This window comes from Microtus oregoni, unplaced genomic scaffold (genome assembly GCF_018167655.1).
Source record: "Microtus oregoni isolate MIOR12 unplaced genomic scaffold, Mior012 000085F_ref0000168, whole genome shotgun sequence".
NCBI lineage: Eukaryota > Metazoa > Chordata > Mammalia > Rodentia > Cricetidae > Microtus > Microtus oregoni.
The window spans coordinates 4,529,755-4,548,647 of NW_024544551.1; the positions used below are offsets into that span (position 1 = coordinate 4,529,755).

At 41.4% G+C, this 18,893-nt stretch overlaps 1 protein-coding gene across 3 annotated transcripts in view; it reads right to left on the minus strand.

The window, feature by feature from the left end:
* LOC121441961 (centrosomal protein of 120 kDa-like) overlaps positions 1-18,893 on the minus strand; it is a 61,313-nt gene that overhangs the window by 12,978 nt on the left and 29,442 nt on the right. For 2 of the 3 annotated variants that reach the window (XM_041643388.1, XM_041643387.1), the window contains 4 exons: positions 14,417-14,509; positions 12,467-12,628; positions 9,411-9,533; positions 2,651-2,749 (listed from right to left, as the gene is read on the minus strand). In XM_041643388.1, coding sequence (XP_041499322.1) covers positions 2,651-2,749; positions 9,411-9,533; positions 12,467-12,628; positions 14,417-14,509 — 477 coding nt within the window. The remainder of the gene's footprint in view (positions 1-2,650; positions 2,750-9,410; positions 9,534-12,466; positions 12,629-14,416; positions 14,510-18,893) is intronic. The other variant, XM_041643389.1, reaches the window with a different exon arrangement.

Genomic DNA, 18,893 nt, shown 5'->3' on the forward strand with positions numbered 1-18,893 from the left:
GGCCAGCCTGGTCTACAAGAGCTAGTTCCAGGACAGCCAATGCTACACAGAAAAACCCTGTCTTGAAAAACAAAACAAACAAAAACCTACTTCAGCCTGATGTGGTGGCTTAATACCCATAATCCTTGGGACTTGGGAGGCTGAGGCGGCAGCACTGTAAACTCAGCGCCAACCTGGGGCAGCTTAGGGAGAGCCCTTTCAGAAGGAGCGTGTTACTTTCCGTGCTCCCTGTTCCAGAAGGCCTCCTCCCTACATCTAAAGCCACTTAAGTATCTTGGTATCATGACTATAAGGCCAGCTGCTTCTTCCTCAAAGACAGTTTTCATCCCAACTGCTCTCGCTAACAGACGATCACCTTTTTTTCTACTAGTAGGTGCCAACTCATTTCTTCTGCTTTGTGGAAAACCTTGTCAACTATGCACTGAAACTGAAACAAAAGAGTCTGGACTTCAGTCTTAGTTTTCCCATATTGTATCTCCGTGAGCCTACATGACAACAGTAAGCCTCATTTCTTCATCTGTAAAATGGGAATATGATCGGCTACCCAGGGATTTTAGAATTAAAATGAAAATAAAACAATCTGAGATTTATTTGGTACAGGGTAGTACTACGCCCTTAGGAAAAAAAACACCGTCCCATCATCATGTTGCTCCCTAGTCAAGGACTCCCTCGCTTGAGTTCAGATTTTTAAAAAAAATGTGTATTTTTGGCTACTTATATACTTCTAAATCTAAAAAACTAAAATGCCCACTCATGTTTGCAAATCTTATGTCCTTCCTCTGCTCCAATTAAGAAAGAGTCTTGTTATGATACCCTGGCTGACCTGGAACTCATTACATAATCCAGACTAGCCTCACACTCATGGCAATCCTCCTGCCTCCACTCCCAGAATGCTAGGATTACAGGTATACACTGCATACTTAGCTCCAATCAGCTTCTTTAATTGTATTTCCCAAACCGGAAAACCTTTCCAGAATCTATGGCTGAGCCCTTGGCATCATCTTTCATGAATGATCTTGTTACATTTCTATCACTACAATTAAAGCTCCAAGCGTCCTTACCGGAGATGCCCTGGAAATTGGGTTCTCCTCTATGTTTTAAAATGCTTTCTCACTTCGTGATTCTTTGCAGTAACCACTGCAGTCATTATAGCGACTACTACTTTGCTCTGTCACAACCAATTTTGCTATTAATATCCTAATGACTCATCTCCAGGGGAACTCTACCCTTCTGACACCAGACACCGTCCTAAGTCACAATAAACAATTTTCTCTTCTGTGTGGTGCTCAGGCAATGGTTACAACTGTTTCTTCCTTATTACTAATACTAATTAGCAATAATACTAAATTCTCAGCTCCCTGAGGGTGAGGCCCATGTCTTACTTATGTACATACACTGAGCATGGTGTCTTGATTTAGGAAGACCTTATTACTATGCAAAATGTCTATGCTAAAGTGCCAGCATTAAAATAATATATTGCTAATTTGAAATGCAAAATGTAAAAAGCTCTAAAATCCAAAATTTTTGAGCTCTAGTGTTCATGATGGCACTACACAGGCATAACACTATAAAAAGAAAAAAATTTACCCTTTGGCTATATAATTACTGTAGAACTGAAACACAAACAGATTAAGTTTACACTTAGATATATATCCAAGACATCTCATTACACATATGCAAATATTATAAAATAGGAAAAAAATTCTGAAATCCAAAATATTCCTGGTCCAAACAATTTCAAATAAGACACACAACTTGAGTAAATCCACTCTGTGTACTATCTAATACTTTGATATCTACCTATAATGCATACAATCTGAACACAACGATAAGCTACACTGGCATATGGTCTAGTACTCTTTTAATTCCCATATAGTCTAGTAGTACCCTATAAAAAGATCATAAGCGTTAGCATAATACAACAGATATTGAATAGTATTTGATGTAATTTTATGAAAACATACTAAATCTATAAATCCGAAAGACATTATATACCAGGTTTATTCAGAAATAAAGCTGATACATTTTTTTAAAGTTGGAGTAAATTAACTATTCATGATCTTTTAATAGGTTCAATTAATTATATTCAAAGTAAACTGATTCATATGCTCATGGATCTTAATCATTTGAAAAAACTATAGCCCAAATTAAGATACATTTCTCATGAAAATAACTTTCTTGTCTAAGAAGGGAAAATGCCAACAAGGATTTTCAGAAAACTATTAAGTCTTTTAAACCTAAAATTATGCAAAATTTCTCAATGACAGCTATCACAGTTGGATAATCATGTCTTCCTATAAAAATCATTTTAAAATATGCTCTTAAATGTTAAGAAATGGCAAATTTAGTTTATCCCAAAAGTGTCCCTTTCAGTGAAGCCTAATGAGAATGAGTTCTAAGGGAAATCAGTTGCTTCCAAGTGAAATTAAGTTGCTTATTTCAACAAGACAGCTGACAACTAAGAATAAGAAAGCTTCAGCTTTTAATTGTGAAAAGGGGATTCTGCATATAACACATTAAAATGCAAACCCAAACAGCCCTGATCTTCAACCAGCACTGGAGAGGCCACAGAAGACTTCTAACACATAATGTCAAACATGAAACTTACAAAGTAGCCAGGAGAAGACAGAGTCTGCTCTCAACCACATACCTGCTTGAGTCTGGCAAGTTCTTTCAAAGCTCGTCCCCACTGCTGCTTGTAATGCAGTTTAGACTTGGTTGCAGATTCCAACTTTCTTTCAAGTTCAACCTAACAGTGATTAAAATCATATCAAGTGAAACACTATACCACTGTGTGCAATCACTGAAAGATAATATATACAAAGAGTCGGGCTTAAGAAAAGAGTTTATACAGCATGACATATGACACAGTCTAAAGCTGTTATATAATTTACTATAAATATTATGGCACATGAACATTTTCTTGTTTAAAATATAGTATTATTTTTATTGCCTTGCAGGCTAGACTAAAAAGAACTGAATTAGTCTTAACCTCCAGACAGTTACTATAAATGTATTTAAATGTGTATATTACACAGAGTGAAAATACATTTATTTTTAACAAAAGACAGCTCTGACTGCTAACATTCCTCTTCGGCCTGTGCTCTGATCTCAAAAGGCTGATCTTCCTTTTTGAAGGCCTATGATTAGGTGGGATTCTGTCTTGTAATAAGGAGAGCTGAGATACTTTAACTTTTGGCAAAAAACACAAAACACTGGAAACTGTGCAGTGTTTTATCAGAAAGCAAATTACTAAGAGATGCAAAGTCAAAAATGTAAAAATATTTTAAGAATGTTAAAATAAACCCAAGAGGAAGAAAAATAATGTTCCTTAATAACACACATCTCACTTTTATTTTCTATCTTTCCTGAAATATATAAAGAAAAACACTAAAGTGATTCAATTAAAAATCTGGTTATTTATTTTTGCAGCAGGCAATCTGTTATGCATGAACTAAAGCCAACTTGGCTATGTTCTGGAATGTACTCACTCAGTGCTAAAAACCATGCACCAAACAAATTCATGCAGCCAGCAGACAGTTTTACTATTAAGTGATAATGTAATAACCTGCTTGAATTACAGTAAAATATTGTTACTCTGAACTAGCTGGCTTTTTAAAAATCAAGTTTAGTTTTTCCCATACATACAACTCCTGATGTTTTATGAGAAAAACAAAATGAAGACACTATAAAAATTCTAATGTTGGAAAATTCAGAGCGAAATAAAATGACAGGAAAAGCAGACTGCCAAGTCGCCGTCACAAAAGACCAGAACATTCTCTGCAGTTATATATGACTACTAGGACTGGAGGTCTTTCTGTTTTACAAATCCCTAGTGCCTGGATTCAGATGTGTTGACATTTCCCAACAGACTCAAGCATCTTGAGCTGAATGATATTGCTGAGATTACTGGAGATAATCCCTCCACTTATGCCCGTGATTCATACACTTCACTTGGTAATATAACAACAAGCCGTACCTCAGAGGAGCAGAGACAGTCTCTGAGAGCATGCACATGGGCCTGGACAAGGTCTGCATCCTGGACCAAACCAAGGATGAGGCCTAAGGACCTGCTCCAACAGTAAAAACTAGGCAGTTCTACCAGTTTTGCATAAATATTAAAAAATTCATAATTTTATAGTTATGTATACTAATTGAAAACACATGTGTTATTCTGCATATAGTATTTTTATTCCTAAAAACTTACTGGCACATCTGGGGCACAAATTCATTCCTATCAATAATCCCTAATTTTTTTTAATATTTATTTATTTACTTATTATGTATACAATATTCTGTCTGTGTGTATGCCTGCAGGCCAGAAGAGGGCACCAGATCGCATTACAGATGGTTGTGAGCCACCATGTGGTTGCTGGGAATTGAACTCAGGACCTTTGGAAGAGCAGGCAATGCTCTTAACCTCTGAGCCATCTCTCCAGCCCTCCCTAATATTTTTTTAAGAGTATAGTGCTTGGGGGCTGGAGAGATGGCTCAGAGGTAAAGAACACTGGCTGTTCTTCCAGAGGTCCTGAGTTCAATTCCCAGCAACCACATGGTGGCTCACAACCATCTGTAGTAAGATCTGGTGTCCTCTTTTGTACTGCAGGATACATGCAGGAAGAACCCTGTATACATAATAAATAAAAATCTAAAAAAAAAAAGAATATAGTGCTTGTGACTCTAAAGAATTATATGGACCCAAATGCTAGAATAATATATACAGCCCAAAATTTTAGGTTTATATTTAATTTTATTATTTACTAAAACTAAAAAACTAAAATATACTTTCAATACTTCTCTCTCCTCCCTCTGTTCCCATATCCCCTCTACTCCCTCTCATATTCACGACCTCTTTTCTTTTACTGTTTATATGTACATGTGCATGCATGCGTGTAGAAAACAACCAGGTGAATCCATTTGATGTTGCTTGTATGTATATGTCTAGGGCCGACCACTTTGTATTGGATAACCAATCTGGGGACCATCCTTGGGAAAAGTGATCTCTCCCTTTCTTATTAGTCTTTTGGTGCCTACTGTTCTTTGTTTAGGGGTGGGACCCAGCAGGATTCCCCGCTTCCAAGTTAACATGTCTGTTTATGCTGCCTTTGTTCAGGTTAGGTAGCCACAGTGTTGAGGTGCATGTGGTTAGGGAAACACCTATCTCATTTTTAGAACACGTATTTTTAGAAGGATAATATAATTTCAGGGTATTCAGAAGTCAATTAAAAGCCCTTACTGTTAGTGGTTTCTGGAAGTCTTTTTTTTTTTTTTTTTTTTTTTTTGAGGCAGGGTCTTGCCATGTGGCATCAACTGACCTTGAATTCTTGACCTCTTGCACTAATGGTGCTGGCACTACAGGCGTGCACTACCATCCCTGGCTTGCACCTGTACTTTTACTTAGGGCTTCACTGTTCCAAGACTGAAGTGACACACCATAAGCTAAGTTAAGTACCCCCAAAATGAGATAGCTCAGGTCCCAAGTCAACCCAGACTGCAGAAAGACAAAGCCGCTAGCAGAGACACAGCATTCCCAGGTCTAACTGCTCAAAAGGAGCACTTTCAGGGTTCCCTTTTCTACTTCGGTTGCTACCTGTGCAGCCCAAGCTCTCCTCGCTCTGACTATAACAGGGTCTCTCTTGTAGCATCCCGGTTTAAATATGCCTGCAAGTCTGCAAACTGCTATCGGCAGCTATTCGCCTAGGATCCATAGTATAATTTCTGTACTTTCTGCTTAACCTGTTTCTTCAGGACTTCTCACAGACAATCCAGCCATGTTTGTGCCCCTGTGCCCTACGACCCTCCTCACCCAGCTTCCTGGCCTGCCAATCCTTTTTTTCTTTTCTTCTGCTTTCCTAAATCTTAACGTTCATCTCAGATTTTACCTCTATGAGGTTGTCTTGAAATCTATTACGTATGAAACACAAAATGGTTAGATCAGTCATGGCCATTTATGGCTCAGTCATCTCTGAAACCAAGCACTATGATGAAAGGTAAAGAACCCAGTGCAAACTATGCTTTCTGCCTCTTCTACTGCTCCTATTGGCTCCACAGTGTTCTTCAGTACTACACAAATTTTAGCAGGATTAAAAATGCTGACTTTTAATATGTTGATCTTTCAAGCTCTATATGCCCTACTAAAATATACACTTTCCATATTTTAGTTTTTAAAGCCCCAATAATTTACAAACTATGCAAAGAGTATTTTCTTTCTAGTGAAAGAAAACTCACAAACTTGGGTGCAATGGCTTGCATATATACTTTCAGCAACCAGGACGACCACTAAGTTTGGGGTCAGTCTAGGCTGCTAGACCATCTTGAGGTAAAGTATAAGACCCAGTCTCAAAACAATGAAAAAGGTGGGTGGGGTGAGGGTGCCGTGAGGTGGCTCTGAGGGCAGAAATGCTTGCAGCCCAAACCTGACGCTGAGACCAACAGCGCCCACAGTGGAGGAGGAACCAACTCCCAGGAGTTGTGCTCTGGCATCCACACACACCCCACGGCATTCAAGTGCCTGCCCTCACACATCACACACACCACAGGAAAAGGAAACTGAAAAAAAAAAATCACAAAACTACTTACTTTTGTAATAATAAAAGGAATCATGATTTGGTAAAACTCTATCTTTGTGTTAATTTTAGACTCTTTCGATGAAAATGGATATGCTATGTTAAGAACAGTTAGGCAGGCATGGTGTGACACACCTTTAATCCCAGCATTAATAGGGCAAAGGCAGGCAGATCTCTATGAGTTCAAGGCCAGCCACAGCTATAACAGTGATTCTGTCTTTAAAAAGAAAGAAAAAGATTAATAATAAGCTTTTCCTCAGACTGGTAAGTCAGTTGGGACAGATTCCTTGGCTGGCATTTCTATGCTTTTATCTGTTACTATTTCAGAATAAGATGCTGCCCTCTTCTGGTTCCCAAAAGACTTACAAGGAATTTCCAGAAAGGCTAAGAAGTTGTTTTACTGTATACACTTGCAGCATGCTGGAAGCAGCTTTGTTCTAACAGAGACAGCTCACGGCACCACTTCTCCCAATCCACTCCCGGTACTCTTAATACTTAATGATTAATGACTCTTGTCTACCTGGAAGTTTATATTTTAAATGAATAAATATTCTAATAAACTTCTAATTTTGTTTTTCAAGCAACAGTTATCTAATTAATAACACTTTAACTGTGGATAAGAAACATGTTTTTTTTCCAGAAACGTCTGGAAGGGCTGCGAGAGTAAGCCATTTAGAACTGCTCCTCAAAGGCACACAGGACAAAACTTTTGAGTAGGTCACTGTATTAGGGTCTTTCTCCAAAGAAGCAGGTCATAGGCTCCTCTTCTTTAAAGCAAAACAAAAGGTCTCTGGCTGTCCTGAAACTCACTTGTAGATCAGGCTGGCCTTGAACTCTCAAGAGATTCCCCTGCCTCTGCCTCCCGAGTGCTGGGATTAGCGTGCACCACCATATCAAGCCTGTTCATATCCTCTTAAAGTTGGATTTCTTTTCGAAATGTGAAGATTCCTTACTCTTCTAATTAAAACCCTTGAATAATATTATCCCATCATTTACTTTTATGCTTTTTGTTTTGAAAATATGATTTACACTTTTTTCATTTTAAATAAAATCATTTCTTCTACTTAACTCACAAATAAAAACACAAAGCCACTTAAGGAAGCCATTCCAGCATCTGCCCAGTCACAGGCTCCGTCTCCGCCAACTGCTCTGCAGTTCAAATGGCCACGCGGAAGCCATGCAGCCTCGCTGAGAGCTTCACTCTTTTACCACCACGTCAATTCTCACTCACTTATCAACCACAAGAAAGGAACTACGATGAAAGTCAAGCTAGAAGGAAAAGTTAGCTTTCTACCCTTTCACGGCACACGCACCCTTTGCTTGCACTCCGGCCCTCATCATTTCAAACTTGTCATAAAACATAAAAAGTGACAGCAATGTTAAAAGACAGATTTTAAATAAATAAGTAGAAAATGCCCAGGTTCTATGCTAAGCACTTTGTTCATTTTATTACCCTGTTTAAAAATATGAAATAAATAGGAGAAGCTATCCACTGTGACACAGCTAAGTAGCTGGGCCAGAATGTGAGACAGTCTTGCAGTTATGTGTCCAAGATGGTGACTGCCATTATGCACGACTTAGAACGAAGCCTAACTCCCTTCATGGCTTTAGCAGCCCGTGTTTTAAACCTACCTGGTACACGCTACACTCTAGGCTGGCCGTCTTTCTGAGTTCTAGAGAGTTCTCGCCTTAGCGCCTCTGAAGGAGCTCCCTGGACAACTTCTCACAGCTCTCTGCATTGCTGCTTCCTCCTCTTCTCAGATCTCAATGCATATGCCCACCTTTGGATGGCTGTTGGATATTCACTCTTTTAAAAAATATTTTATGGGGCTGGAGAGATGGCTCTGTAGTTAAGAGCTCTTGCAGCTCTTCCAGAGGACCTAAATTCAGTGCCTAGCACCTGTGACTCCAGCTCTGAGGGATAAGATACCCTCTCTGACTTCAGTGGGTACCTGCACATTCACAGTATACACTCAGGCATGCGTGTGTATGTATACACATTAACGCTCAATCTGATAAAATAGTGTATATGTGCACGCATGAATACCAGTACCCACATGCGGAAGCCAAAGGAAAGCTTGCAGTAGTCATTTCTGTCCCTCCTCGAGCTTGAACTCAGGTGATCAGGCACCTTCTTCCACTGTGTCATCCTGGTGTTCTGAATCCATACTTGGTAAAGCCTAGCCACTGCACATTCTATTTATGGGAGACGGCAGGCACGACTACATCTGAACCACAGAACAAAGTAGGATGAGTGTTCTTCCTTCTAAGCTAAAGGCGTGGGAACGTGAGGATCTGCTCTATGTGAATGGTCCTGTGCAGGACATCGAAGCCAGAAAGCATAGACACAGAGCAGTCACAAAGACCACGACACTCAAGTTCAGCACTAGAGCTCAGACCCTAAACATACCAACAGCAGGGGCAGCTGAGTAGACTGGGACAGGACACTGGCGGGACTGAGCCTCTAAACACACCGACTCACATTTTGGATACGGTTCTTTCACCTTTGACAGGTTTTTTTTTGAGACATTTCTCTATGTAGCCCTGGCTGTTCGGGAACTCTCTATGTAGATCAGACCAGCCTCGAACTCGCAGAGATCACCTGTCTCTGCCTCCCAAAGGCTGGGATTAAAGGAGTGAGCCATCACTGCCCAGCCCTGAGAGTTTTTGAATTCCTTTATCCCTACAGTAGTCAGTTCTGTTCACAATTCAACCCATGTCACACATCTTGCATTCCCTGAAGAGGGCAGCACAGTGTGTACACACGGACCACCAGTGACCACCCAGTGACTTGTTAAGTTGGTCACTGGAGCTAGTTACGCAGACAAGAGTTGACACAGGTACCTTTTCCAAGGTGAGGAGATTTATTTCTGACTGCAGCCGTATTTCTGGTTTGTTGCTTTGTTGATCCTTGAACTGGTGGAACTCTTTTTCCAAAATCTTGTACTTATTTTCAGCATCATTAAGCTGTATGTACAGATAAAGTATATTAGCACCATAATATGTAGCTGTTTGAAGGCAATCATAAGCAAATCTTGACACTGTACAACCTGATTAACAGTGTTATTATTATTCTAAAACATGTTATGGTAGAACATTTGCAAAACTCATGAAAGGAGGAAAAAGAAAATGGTCAGTACTTAAGAATCCAACAAATTAACTAACAGAAAGCTTAAAAATTTAAGGTAAAAAAATTAAGGATCAAGGGGCTAAACACCTGAAGGAATGCCAAAGACCCAAGAATAATCAGGAGCAGAGGCTTCTCATTCTGCAGTACTGGCTCTGATGAAATCTCCCAATACTCTGTAAGTTGGAGAAGGGGGAAGGGAGTGGCGACTTAATTAAGTACTTAGCTGAGGGCAGAAAGATGCCCGTCAGGCTGAGCATGGTGGCTCTGTAAGCTATGAAATACCTGTAATCTTCAGAAGAAGCTGCTGCCCCCGCAACGACAAGTTTCCACCTAACTCAGTCTTCCAAGGTCAGCAGACACCATTCTGAAGTGATCTCACTTTTTACAAGACTTTTGCTCTGTGTGGACGTGTGTGGAGGCCAGAAGTCACCATCAGTATCTCAACTACTCCCCACCATATACTCTGAAAGGAGCTCTCACAGATTGACTAATGGGGTGGGCAGCAAGCTCCAGGGCACCTCCTGTCTCTGCTCCCAGTGCTGATTATAGGTGCATGTTACCATGCCCAGCTTTTTCCATGGGTGCTTGGGACCCCAACTCAGGCGCAGATGCTTGCCTTGGAAAGCACCTTCTCTGACCAAGCCAACTTCCTAGCCCCTACTTTTATATTCTAAACAAGAAATATACTAATAGTATATTTGGTTCTTCACCATTCAGGGACACTGTCATAAGCAATTATGCTGTTACAATCCAGTTGTAAGGTAACAGCTGTTAGGGCATGATGGACTCTGTCCTTGGAAAGGCATCTCTCACTATGAGTTCCAGAGCCTGCTTTTACCTATCGGAATACAGATACTTTTATCTTCATAAGTTCTCTTTATGATTAACTGTCTCTTCTACCAGTCTAAGCAGAACAGCACATTTAATATATGAAACCATGTCAGTGTAATGCCCCGAATTTCTCTTACGCATAAAATGTGGCATGTCAAGGGCTTTGCTCCTTGAGCAAACTGGAAATTCACCAGGCTCCCTCCTGATGAGAACTGTGCATCAAGAATAAAGATGTGCCTTGAGAATTTTCCGGAATTCCTTTCTCGCCAATACTCTTGCTACAGAACTGTGAGTCAGTGACACCACCTTGGGATGGTGTGGGTGTGATGGGGATGGCAGGGTGTGTGCCAAGCACTCCCTTGACTCTGAAGCCTTTGCTCTGGATGACTAAACCTTCTTGAGCAGGAAGAAAAGGCACTATGCTGGTTGAGTCCCATGACAAATACCTACTTTTTGTATGTTAAATGAGACCCACGATAACAACCAAATTCCCATTCACAACCGTGTAAACCGTGGGTGAGAGAACTACTATGGACACTATTCATGACAGACGACCCTGAAGCAGTCAACAGACACATCTAATCTACACTAGAATTTTTCAAGAAAAATACGCTGAATTTTTAACAGCCTGATCTTTCCCTCCCTTTTCTAGAAATATTTGAGTCCCTATCACTGCTGACACCGGGCTGGGCTCCAGGACAGAGCTATAAACCAAACAGTTTTTACGGAGCAACAATCTGAAACTGATTAAATGATCGTTAAATGAAAATAAAAACTGGAACATTCATTGTAAAGAAAAAAGAAAGCGATATTACAGAAATAGATGTAACATAAGCTTGACCTGGACTTGGAAATATTTGGGGTAAGTGACATTTTGCTGAAAGTAAATGGACACAGAATTTACAGGGCCCGTGGGAAACTGGACACAGTGAGGTCTTGTGGGGGAAGCACGCAGGGTGTGTTGACAAGAGAACAGCGATTAGAAAGTGCACAGCACACAGCAGAGGTGAGAGTGGGGGATGATGTCAGACAGATGACTAGAAACTACACACAGGCTATGGGCTAATGATACCCATCACCACCTATGCACGGTGAAAAGGCAGTGGAAGGCTCAAGAATAACCTGCTTCCAAAATTTCACAACTACTGGCTGCAACACAAGCTCAGACAGCCCATCATCCACACAAACACTCAGAAAAGCAAGGTAAGTAAGTATATGGTAAGACACTGCTTTAAAATGCCTTGAAAATATCCATGTAAGGGTATCAGAAAAGCAATCTGAAGTGGAGGTCTAGAGTAGAGAGAAGATCTTGACTAGAAATGTGGAAAAGCAGAAGTAAGCCCTGAGCTTGGAGAAAGCTGGAAGCAGAACGGCCAGATAAGGGAGCAGAGGCAACTACAGGACGGCATGGGAGGAGGCCTGGGGGTGGAGGAAAGTATTGTGTGTGTGTGGGGGGGGTGACAACAGCTAAAATAGAATATTCAACACTGAGAATAACAGTGTTCAGCAAATGTGGGCATAAAGATGCCCATTCCACCTAAGTGACCTGGCTATAGGGGCCTCCAACAACTGCCTGGAAGGATGGGCACATAAAGGGTCTGTAAATCGAGGCAAGGGAGACACTCATCTTACAAAATGTAGGTTCTAGAAAGCACTGGATTATTTTAGTAAACTTCTAGCATTAAGGTCCTAATGAATGTCTATGTTGCTAAAAGGAGATTTACAGAAAAACCTTTTACGTTGCAAGTTACCTGAAATCCTGTAGTTTCACACAAATGGTTCTAAGAGTAAGAAAATTACACTAATACAGTCCTTAGCTTTAACTTAAAAAAAACAAATCCCACTTCAATTGGGCTCTCTGCAGTGAATACAACAGTCCCATCCCAGTGGGTGCCATGGCTCTGTGGGGAAGCAGTTCTAGAACCACTAACTCCAGCACCTGCTGCTGAAGCCGGTGCTTGTCCTCTTCCAGCTGCTTCAGCTTCAGCCTCTCCAGCTCCACCTGGTGAACACAGTCATCTCTGGCCCTGCGGACAGAGTCCTGAAGTTCTTGAAGGTTCCGCTCCCGTTCTGATTGTAGCTCTTTTCTCTCTCTTTGAAGCTGAAAAGAAAAGCACCATTGGGAGGCTGGCTGGTCGCTGGCTGCACAACACTGTTCGTCTCCTAGCCTTAGGTTAGTCAGTGTTCAAACACTTACCAGCTGAGCTGGGGAGATGGTTCAGACCACAAAGGAGTGCCTCCCAAGCACAATGGCCTGAGCAGGACCCCAGAACTCACCTAAGAAAGCACAGTGGTGCACACTGTGCTTCCAGAGCTGGGGAGGAGGAGACTTGACAGATCCTGGAGCTCTACAGCAAGCCCAGCCTACTTGGTGAGCTCCCGGCTAACGAGACCCTGTCTCAAATAGTCTGTGGGATTCCTCCTAAGAACAACTCCAGGCTGTCCATTGGCCTCTACATGGGATTCCTCCTAAGAACAACTCCAGGCTGTCCTCTGGCCTCTACATGGGATTCCTCCTAAGAACAACTCCAGGCTGTCCTCTGGCCTCTACATGGGATTCCTCCTAAGAACAACTCCAGGCTGTCCTCTGGCCTCTACATGGGATTCCTCCTAAGAACAACTCCAGGCTGTCCTCTGGGCTCTACATGGGATTCCTCCTAAGAACAGCTCCAGGCTGTCCTCTGGGCTCTACATGGGATTCCTCCTAAGAACAACTCCAGGCTGTCCTCTGGGCTCTACATGGGATTCCTCCTAAGAACAGCTCCAGGCTGTCCTCTGGGCTCTACATGGGATTCCTCCTAAGAACAGCTCCAGGCTGTCCTCTGGGCTCTACATGGGATTCCTCCTAAGAACAACTCCAGGCTGTCCTCTGGCCTCTACATGGGATTCCTCCTAAGAACAACTCCAGGCTGTCCTCTGGCCTCTACATGCACAACAAAGAATACCTACACTCTTACTTCATGTCCTCTTTAGATATTAGACTTCAATGTTTATATATACTAATTTTTCAATTACTCAATGCTAATAGTATACAAGCCACACACAACTCATATAAATTTAGTTGAAAAGATCCTAACCACTTAAAACTCTCATTTTTATTATATAAAAATGTGACTTGAGTTTCTTTCTTCAACTACATGTTTCTAAATGCCTAACCATTTAGAAGATAGATTTGAGTAGGCCAATACACCTAACTCATTTAAAAACTCCAGCAATGTAAACAATAAAGTCAGAGTATTTACTGATAAAATCTTAAACATTATAGTTAGAGAAGAGACATATAAACAAAATGGAAAGATTATAGTTACTTTTATGTTTTATATGCTTATAATTTATGTGTATTACACACTTATATTTTACAGAAAAGTCCTGGAGTACAAGTCTGTTAAGACCTCATGAACTGCTGACTGTGTTTAATACTACAACATATTCCCATATGTCTTGAGATCCAATTTATTATTATTATTATTACTGTTGTTGGTGGTGGTGGTGGTTAAACAGCCCATGCTGTCCTCCTACCTCTACTTCTTGAATACTAGGATTACAGGTTCATGGGATCGAACCTTTAATGAGGGATATTCTTTTCCCTCTGACACCCATTTGGGTATGTACCCTCAATAGGCCCCACTTGCTCTTCTCCAAGCAGTGAAAATACTAATTCTTACACACAATGGGAAAGAACATAAACCACTGTTGCAGGGTGAGAAAAGTGGTTGAGTGACAGCCACTCTTCTGCTGAATCTGAGCATCCTAACATGCTTTACCCAGCTCTACAGTGCTGTCTCCATGTCTGACACAGTACTCATCCAACGCCTGCCACATTCTGCAGCGAACAAGTGAGAGTACGGACTCCACAACCCAGGGAACCAAGTTCAGAGAGAAGTGGTACCTCCATTTCCGCACTGACAAGCTGCTGCTCTCGGTTCTCTAGCTCAGTTAGGGCTTTTTGAAGTTTGCCTTCTAGGATACTGTACTCAGCTACCTAAAACACAGAAAAAGAAAAATGATCTTCTTCATGTTCAAGACAACACATCCTTTCAGTAAATAAGGATCTGAGAATGAGAGAGAGACATAAAACATGTACCAATTCAAAGCATAAATTCTTCCATCTCCTGAAAATGGAATCTTCTGCAAGGACATCTGCACTGGGCATTCTCCTACTGAGAAGCCAAGGTGCTGGTGAAGTCCTGTGCACGGGCACTAGCGGCCCAAGACCTGTATTTTCGTTGAGACAGGTCTTGGAACTTGCTATGAACATCAGGCTGGCCATGAACTCTCCGAGTTTCAGTCTCCCAAGTGCTGGAGAGGCGCACACCACCACACCCAGGTCTGGTTTTGAGAATCGAGTTCTATTCAGAATAAAAAGCTACCAGCTCAGCTTACTCAGTGTGGAGGAGTTGCCATTCTCTTAGTTGATCATCTGTCTCGGGGACTTTCCAAAGCCATTTTTCTGCCCTCGTTATCACCCAGCCTCTAGAACCCAGGCCTCTCCAGACCCCTCTTCCCCAAGGCAGGTAAGTGCCTGCTGCAGTGCCTCTCAGAAGTGGAAGGATTCTACACTCGGATAGAGAGGAGAACTCTATCTCCACATATCTGACGCTGTGACAGCCTTCTCTTCCCTTCTGGGCTGTTCTTCAAGATCAACACACACTGCAACTGCTTCACATACTTTGAGTTCTACATTCTTTAACGCCTTGAATCTAATGGAAACAGACTCTAGGTTCTGAACTAAATCTTTTAAAAAAATATAATATCCAGATGCAGCCTTACTGGTTCAGGCACCAATAACTGCACTGCCAAAGCTTAGGGAAGGCTGTGTCTACAGGCTCAGTCTATAATTAATCCCCTTTGCTACTTAAAAATGCTAGTCACCACACTGGTGGCAAGAAAAATTTCCAAAATCTGACACCTCAACACACCAACCAAACTCCCATCTCAATGTTTAGCTTTGACCTATGTAAACTATGGCAAGCACAACCGAACCAAATCATAATCTAAAAATACCGAAATATCTCTGTTCACACCAGCATCATCTCAGGATGCTTGTCCCTCTCATGCAATAACCTCTCAATGGCACCTAGCCCTACTGGCCCATATACCAAGGCCTCCCAAACTTATATCATGAAGTCAAGCTTCTTATAATTCCAGATATACAGTTCTACCTTAAACATATCAAACTCAAAATTTGTATGAAAACTTCAAATCACAATCTTTTATTTTAGTTAGGTATATATACCTAACATATACTGGGCAAAATAAAGTCAAGTGGAATCTGTGTTCTGGGGAAGACAGAGTATAAACAAGTGCAGACCTAGTGCTAGTCAGGATCAGGAAGAAGCACAGCCTAGCCAGGAGAGATGTGGTGTCTGTGGCAGGAAAGGGCACTACTGGATATGGCAGTCAGAGAAGGCTTCGCTGAGATTATTCAGAGTAGACAACAAAAGCATCTTCAGGGGAAAATGTTCCCCATATTCCTAGAAAAGGGGGAGACTTATCAAGTGTTGAGTTACAGGATGCCAGTGTGGTGGAGAAAAAAGCAGTAGAAGAGGAAGCCATGGTGCAGATCATATAATACCCTCTATGTTCTGCTAAGAGCTCCACTTTATCCTACGCTGAGTTTTCAACAGAGGAGAGTACACAGCTAAAGATGTGCTCTTTGGCTGACAAGAACACGACAAGGTAAAGAAGCCAGGAAGGAAAAAGAGACACTAAAGAAAAGGTAAACTGTAGTCAGGTGATGGTGGTGTGTGTCTTTAATCCCAGTGCTTGGAAGAGGCAGAGGAAGGCAGATCTCTATGAGTTCGAGACCAGCCTGGTCTACAGAGCAGGGTCCATGACAGGCAGGGATACACAGAGAAGCCCTTTCTCAGGAGAGGGAGGGGGGAGGGGGGAGGGGAGGAGAGGAGAGGAAGAGAGAGAAGAAAAAAGGTAACCTACAGTCTTAGAAGCAAGACATGATAGCTTTAACCAAGGAAATAGTGAGGGATGGGAGGGAAATTGGTTATTTTCCAAAACATCTTCTGATTGTGAAGCCAAAGGTGTGCTAGTGAACTAGGCTCAAAAGAGAACTAGCGATGACTTGCTTGAAGTCTCAACAACCAAGGAAAAGATAAAGTCATTTATTTTTACATGGGAGTCAGGTGGAGCAAACCCAGAGAGAAGGCTGATGAAACCGTGGCTTTAGATATGTTGGACCTGAGATGCATCCTAGACACTCAGCAGTCAGCGCAGCACAGGCAGCTAAGAGGCCAGGGCAGAGGTCAGCAATGGAAGCAGAAAAGGCAGAGCTTGCACATGTGTGTATAATGTACACATTCTGATACACCAAACAGGCAAGAATAGACAGAACAAAGAACACGCACAAGGATGGGGCCCTGAAACAAGTCAATCAATTCCAGTATCGAGATATTGGAGCTGGCATGAAAATCAGGAACCAGACGAGTCAAGAGTAGCATGTGAGAGACATACAGAGAAGGAAGCCCAGTGTCTCCACAGACAGGAATCGCTCAGACAGGGAGAGGATGAACAGGCTCTGTCTAGTAAGAGAAAAGCCATGGCCGTAAGGACTGTGGGAGTCAGCGAGTGGACTGAGTAGAGGAAGCACTGAGATTGTAGGGCAGCACGAGGACCCCTTCAGCTCTTAAAAAACTCATTCCTCCTTCTCTTCTCCATAACTCATTTACTTCTCTGGAGGCAGAGGATGCCGTGGGTGAATGTGTAAAGAACGGAGGAAGCCCTGGGATGTGATTGCTGACATGGACACATGTCAAGGACCCCAATGCATTAACTAATGATTGGCCAGTGTATACAAAAACTAGCAATCTCAGCCCCCTCCCCCTGGATGACTACAGCCTGAGACTGCTCCTCTACAGAGACCTCTCACCTTTCCTCCTGGGCTACACACAAAAGGACCACGTGGCTTCATCAGAACAAGCACAGCCCACCCAACCTCTGTTTTTGTTTGTAGTTCTGTCATTTCCTCATTCCCATGTCATCCTAGTCTGGTTTCTAGGACCACACCATTTAGGATGTCATCTATCAGGATAACTATTCCCTTAAATAAAAACTGAATTGCCTATATCTTTATACATATATTTTTTTTTTAAAAAAAAAACTTCATTTATAGAAGGTTTTCTAAAATCCCCTTTTCTCAACTGGGGTCATCATCCAAATGTCAGGAACATAGACAATACAGTTACTGTCTTCTGTTCCAGAATGCAGAATAGCAACTGATGTACACCATTCATTCAGGTAAACTATAAAAGTATTAAAGAAGTTATACACTGTTAAACTTTTTTTTACCTAGAAAAAAAATGACAGAAAAGCCTCAAACATTCAGTACATAAAAATACTATAGTGAACTTTCTCAAAGAAATTAGCTTTAAAGAACCTCATACCAGAGAAAAGATGTTTGCCCCCCCCCCCACACACACACACACACTTGATTTTACGGTGGTCAGTACAGTTTTTAAGACCAATCACAAATCTTGGCGCTTCCTAGGTCACAAGATGCTTCCACAATAGAGCACTTTAAGACAAATAAAATCTTTAGTTTCAAAAATGTACTTAGGATGAAAGGACAACCACTCCACATCTGCCTTTAAATGTGAGGAGTACAAGGCAGCACTAAAACCTACTTGCTCTTATTTCCAATTTCATTTCTTTATGTGTGGTGTTAGAGAAGGAACCCAGGATGCTAAGTCCCTGCTACACAGGTGCTCTACTCTAACACAGCCTCTGAGTCGGGGCTTTCTGAAGAGTTACTAAGTAGCCCTGGGTTTATACACTCAAGCTCAGGTGCTAGTCATGGTAGTTTACATGGAAACCAATAAAAACGTCAACTGAAAAGAATCTGTACCACCAACACAAGAGCAAACCAAAACTTCCCAGATGAAGCTTTCTGTCCTGTGTTTTGCAATGCTGAGGACTGAACATGAGGCCATATGCATGCTAGTCATGTCTGCCTACCACCGCACTACGGCCTGGTTGGTACTACTAATTTTCTCATTTTAACTTCATGATATTTAAACCAATTTATTTAAGGAAGGCAAAGGCAGAAGCTGGATTTATTCCATTGTGGCAACTTCATTAATTTCTCAAATTAGTTTGAATTTTGCAAACTTTAATATTTAAAAAATTCAATAGCATAAAAAAAAATGGTCCAAGGAAGAACTTAGCTTGTCTTAAAGTAAAACCTACTGTCCAGCACTCTTGAATTAAATAATAGGCAATACATGAGTTCCATCCACAATTCTTATTATATAAAGTTCAAAAATAAAGGAAGACAATATTTAAGACATGTGCAGGCCCGTTTAGATGAACATTTCTTAGGAAAGTAGACTTTAAAGTGTCTTTTTCTTTTGGCT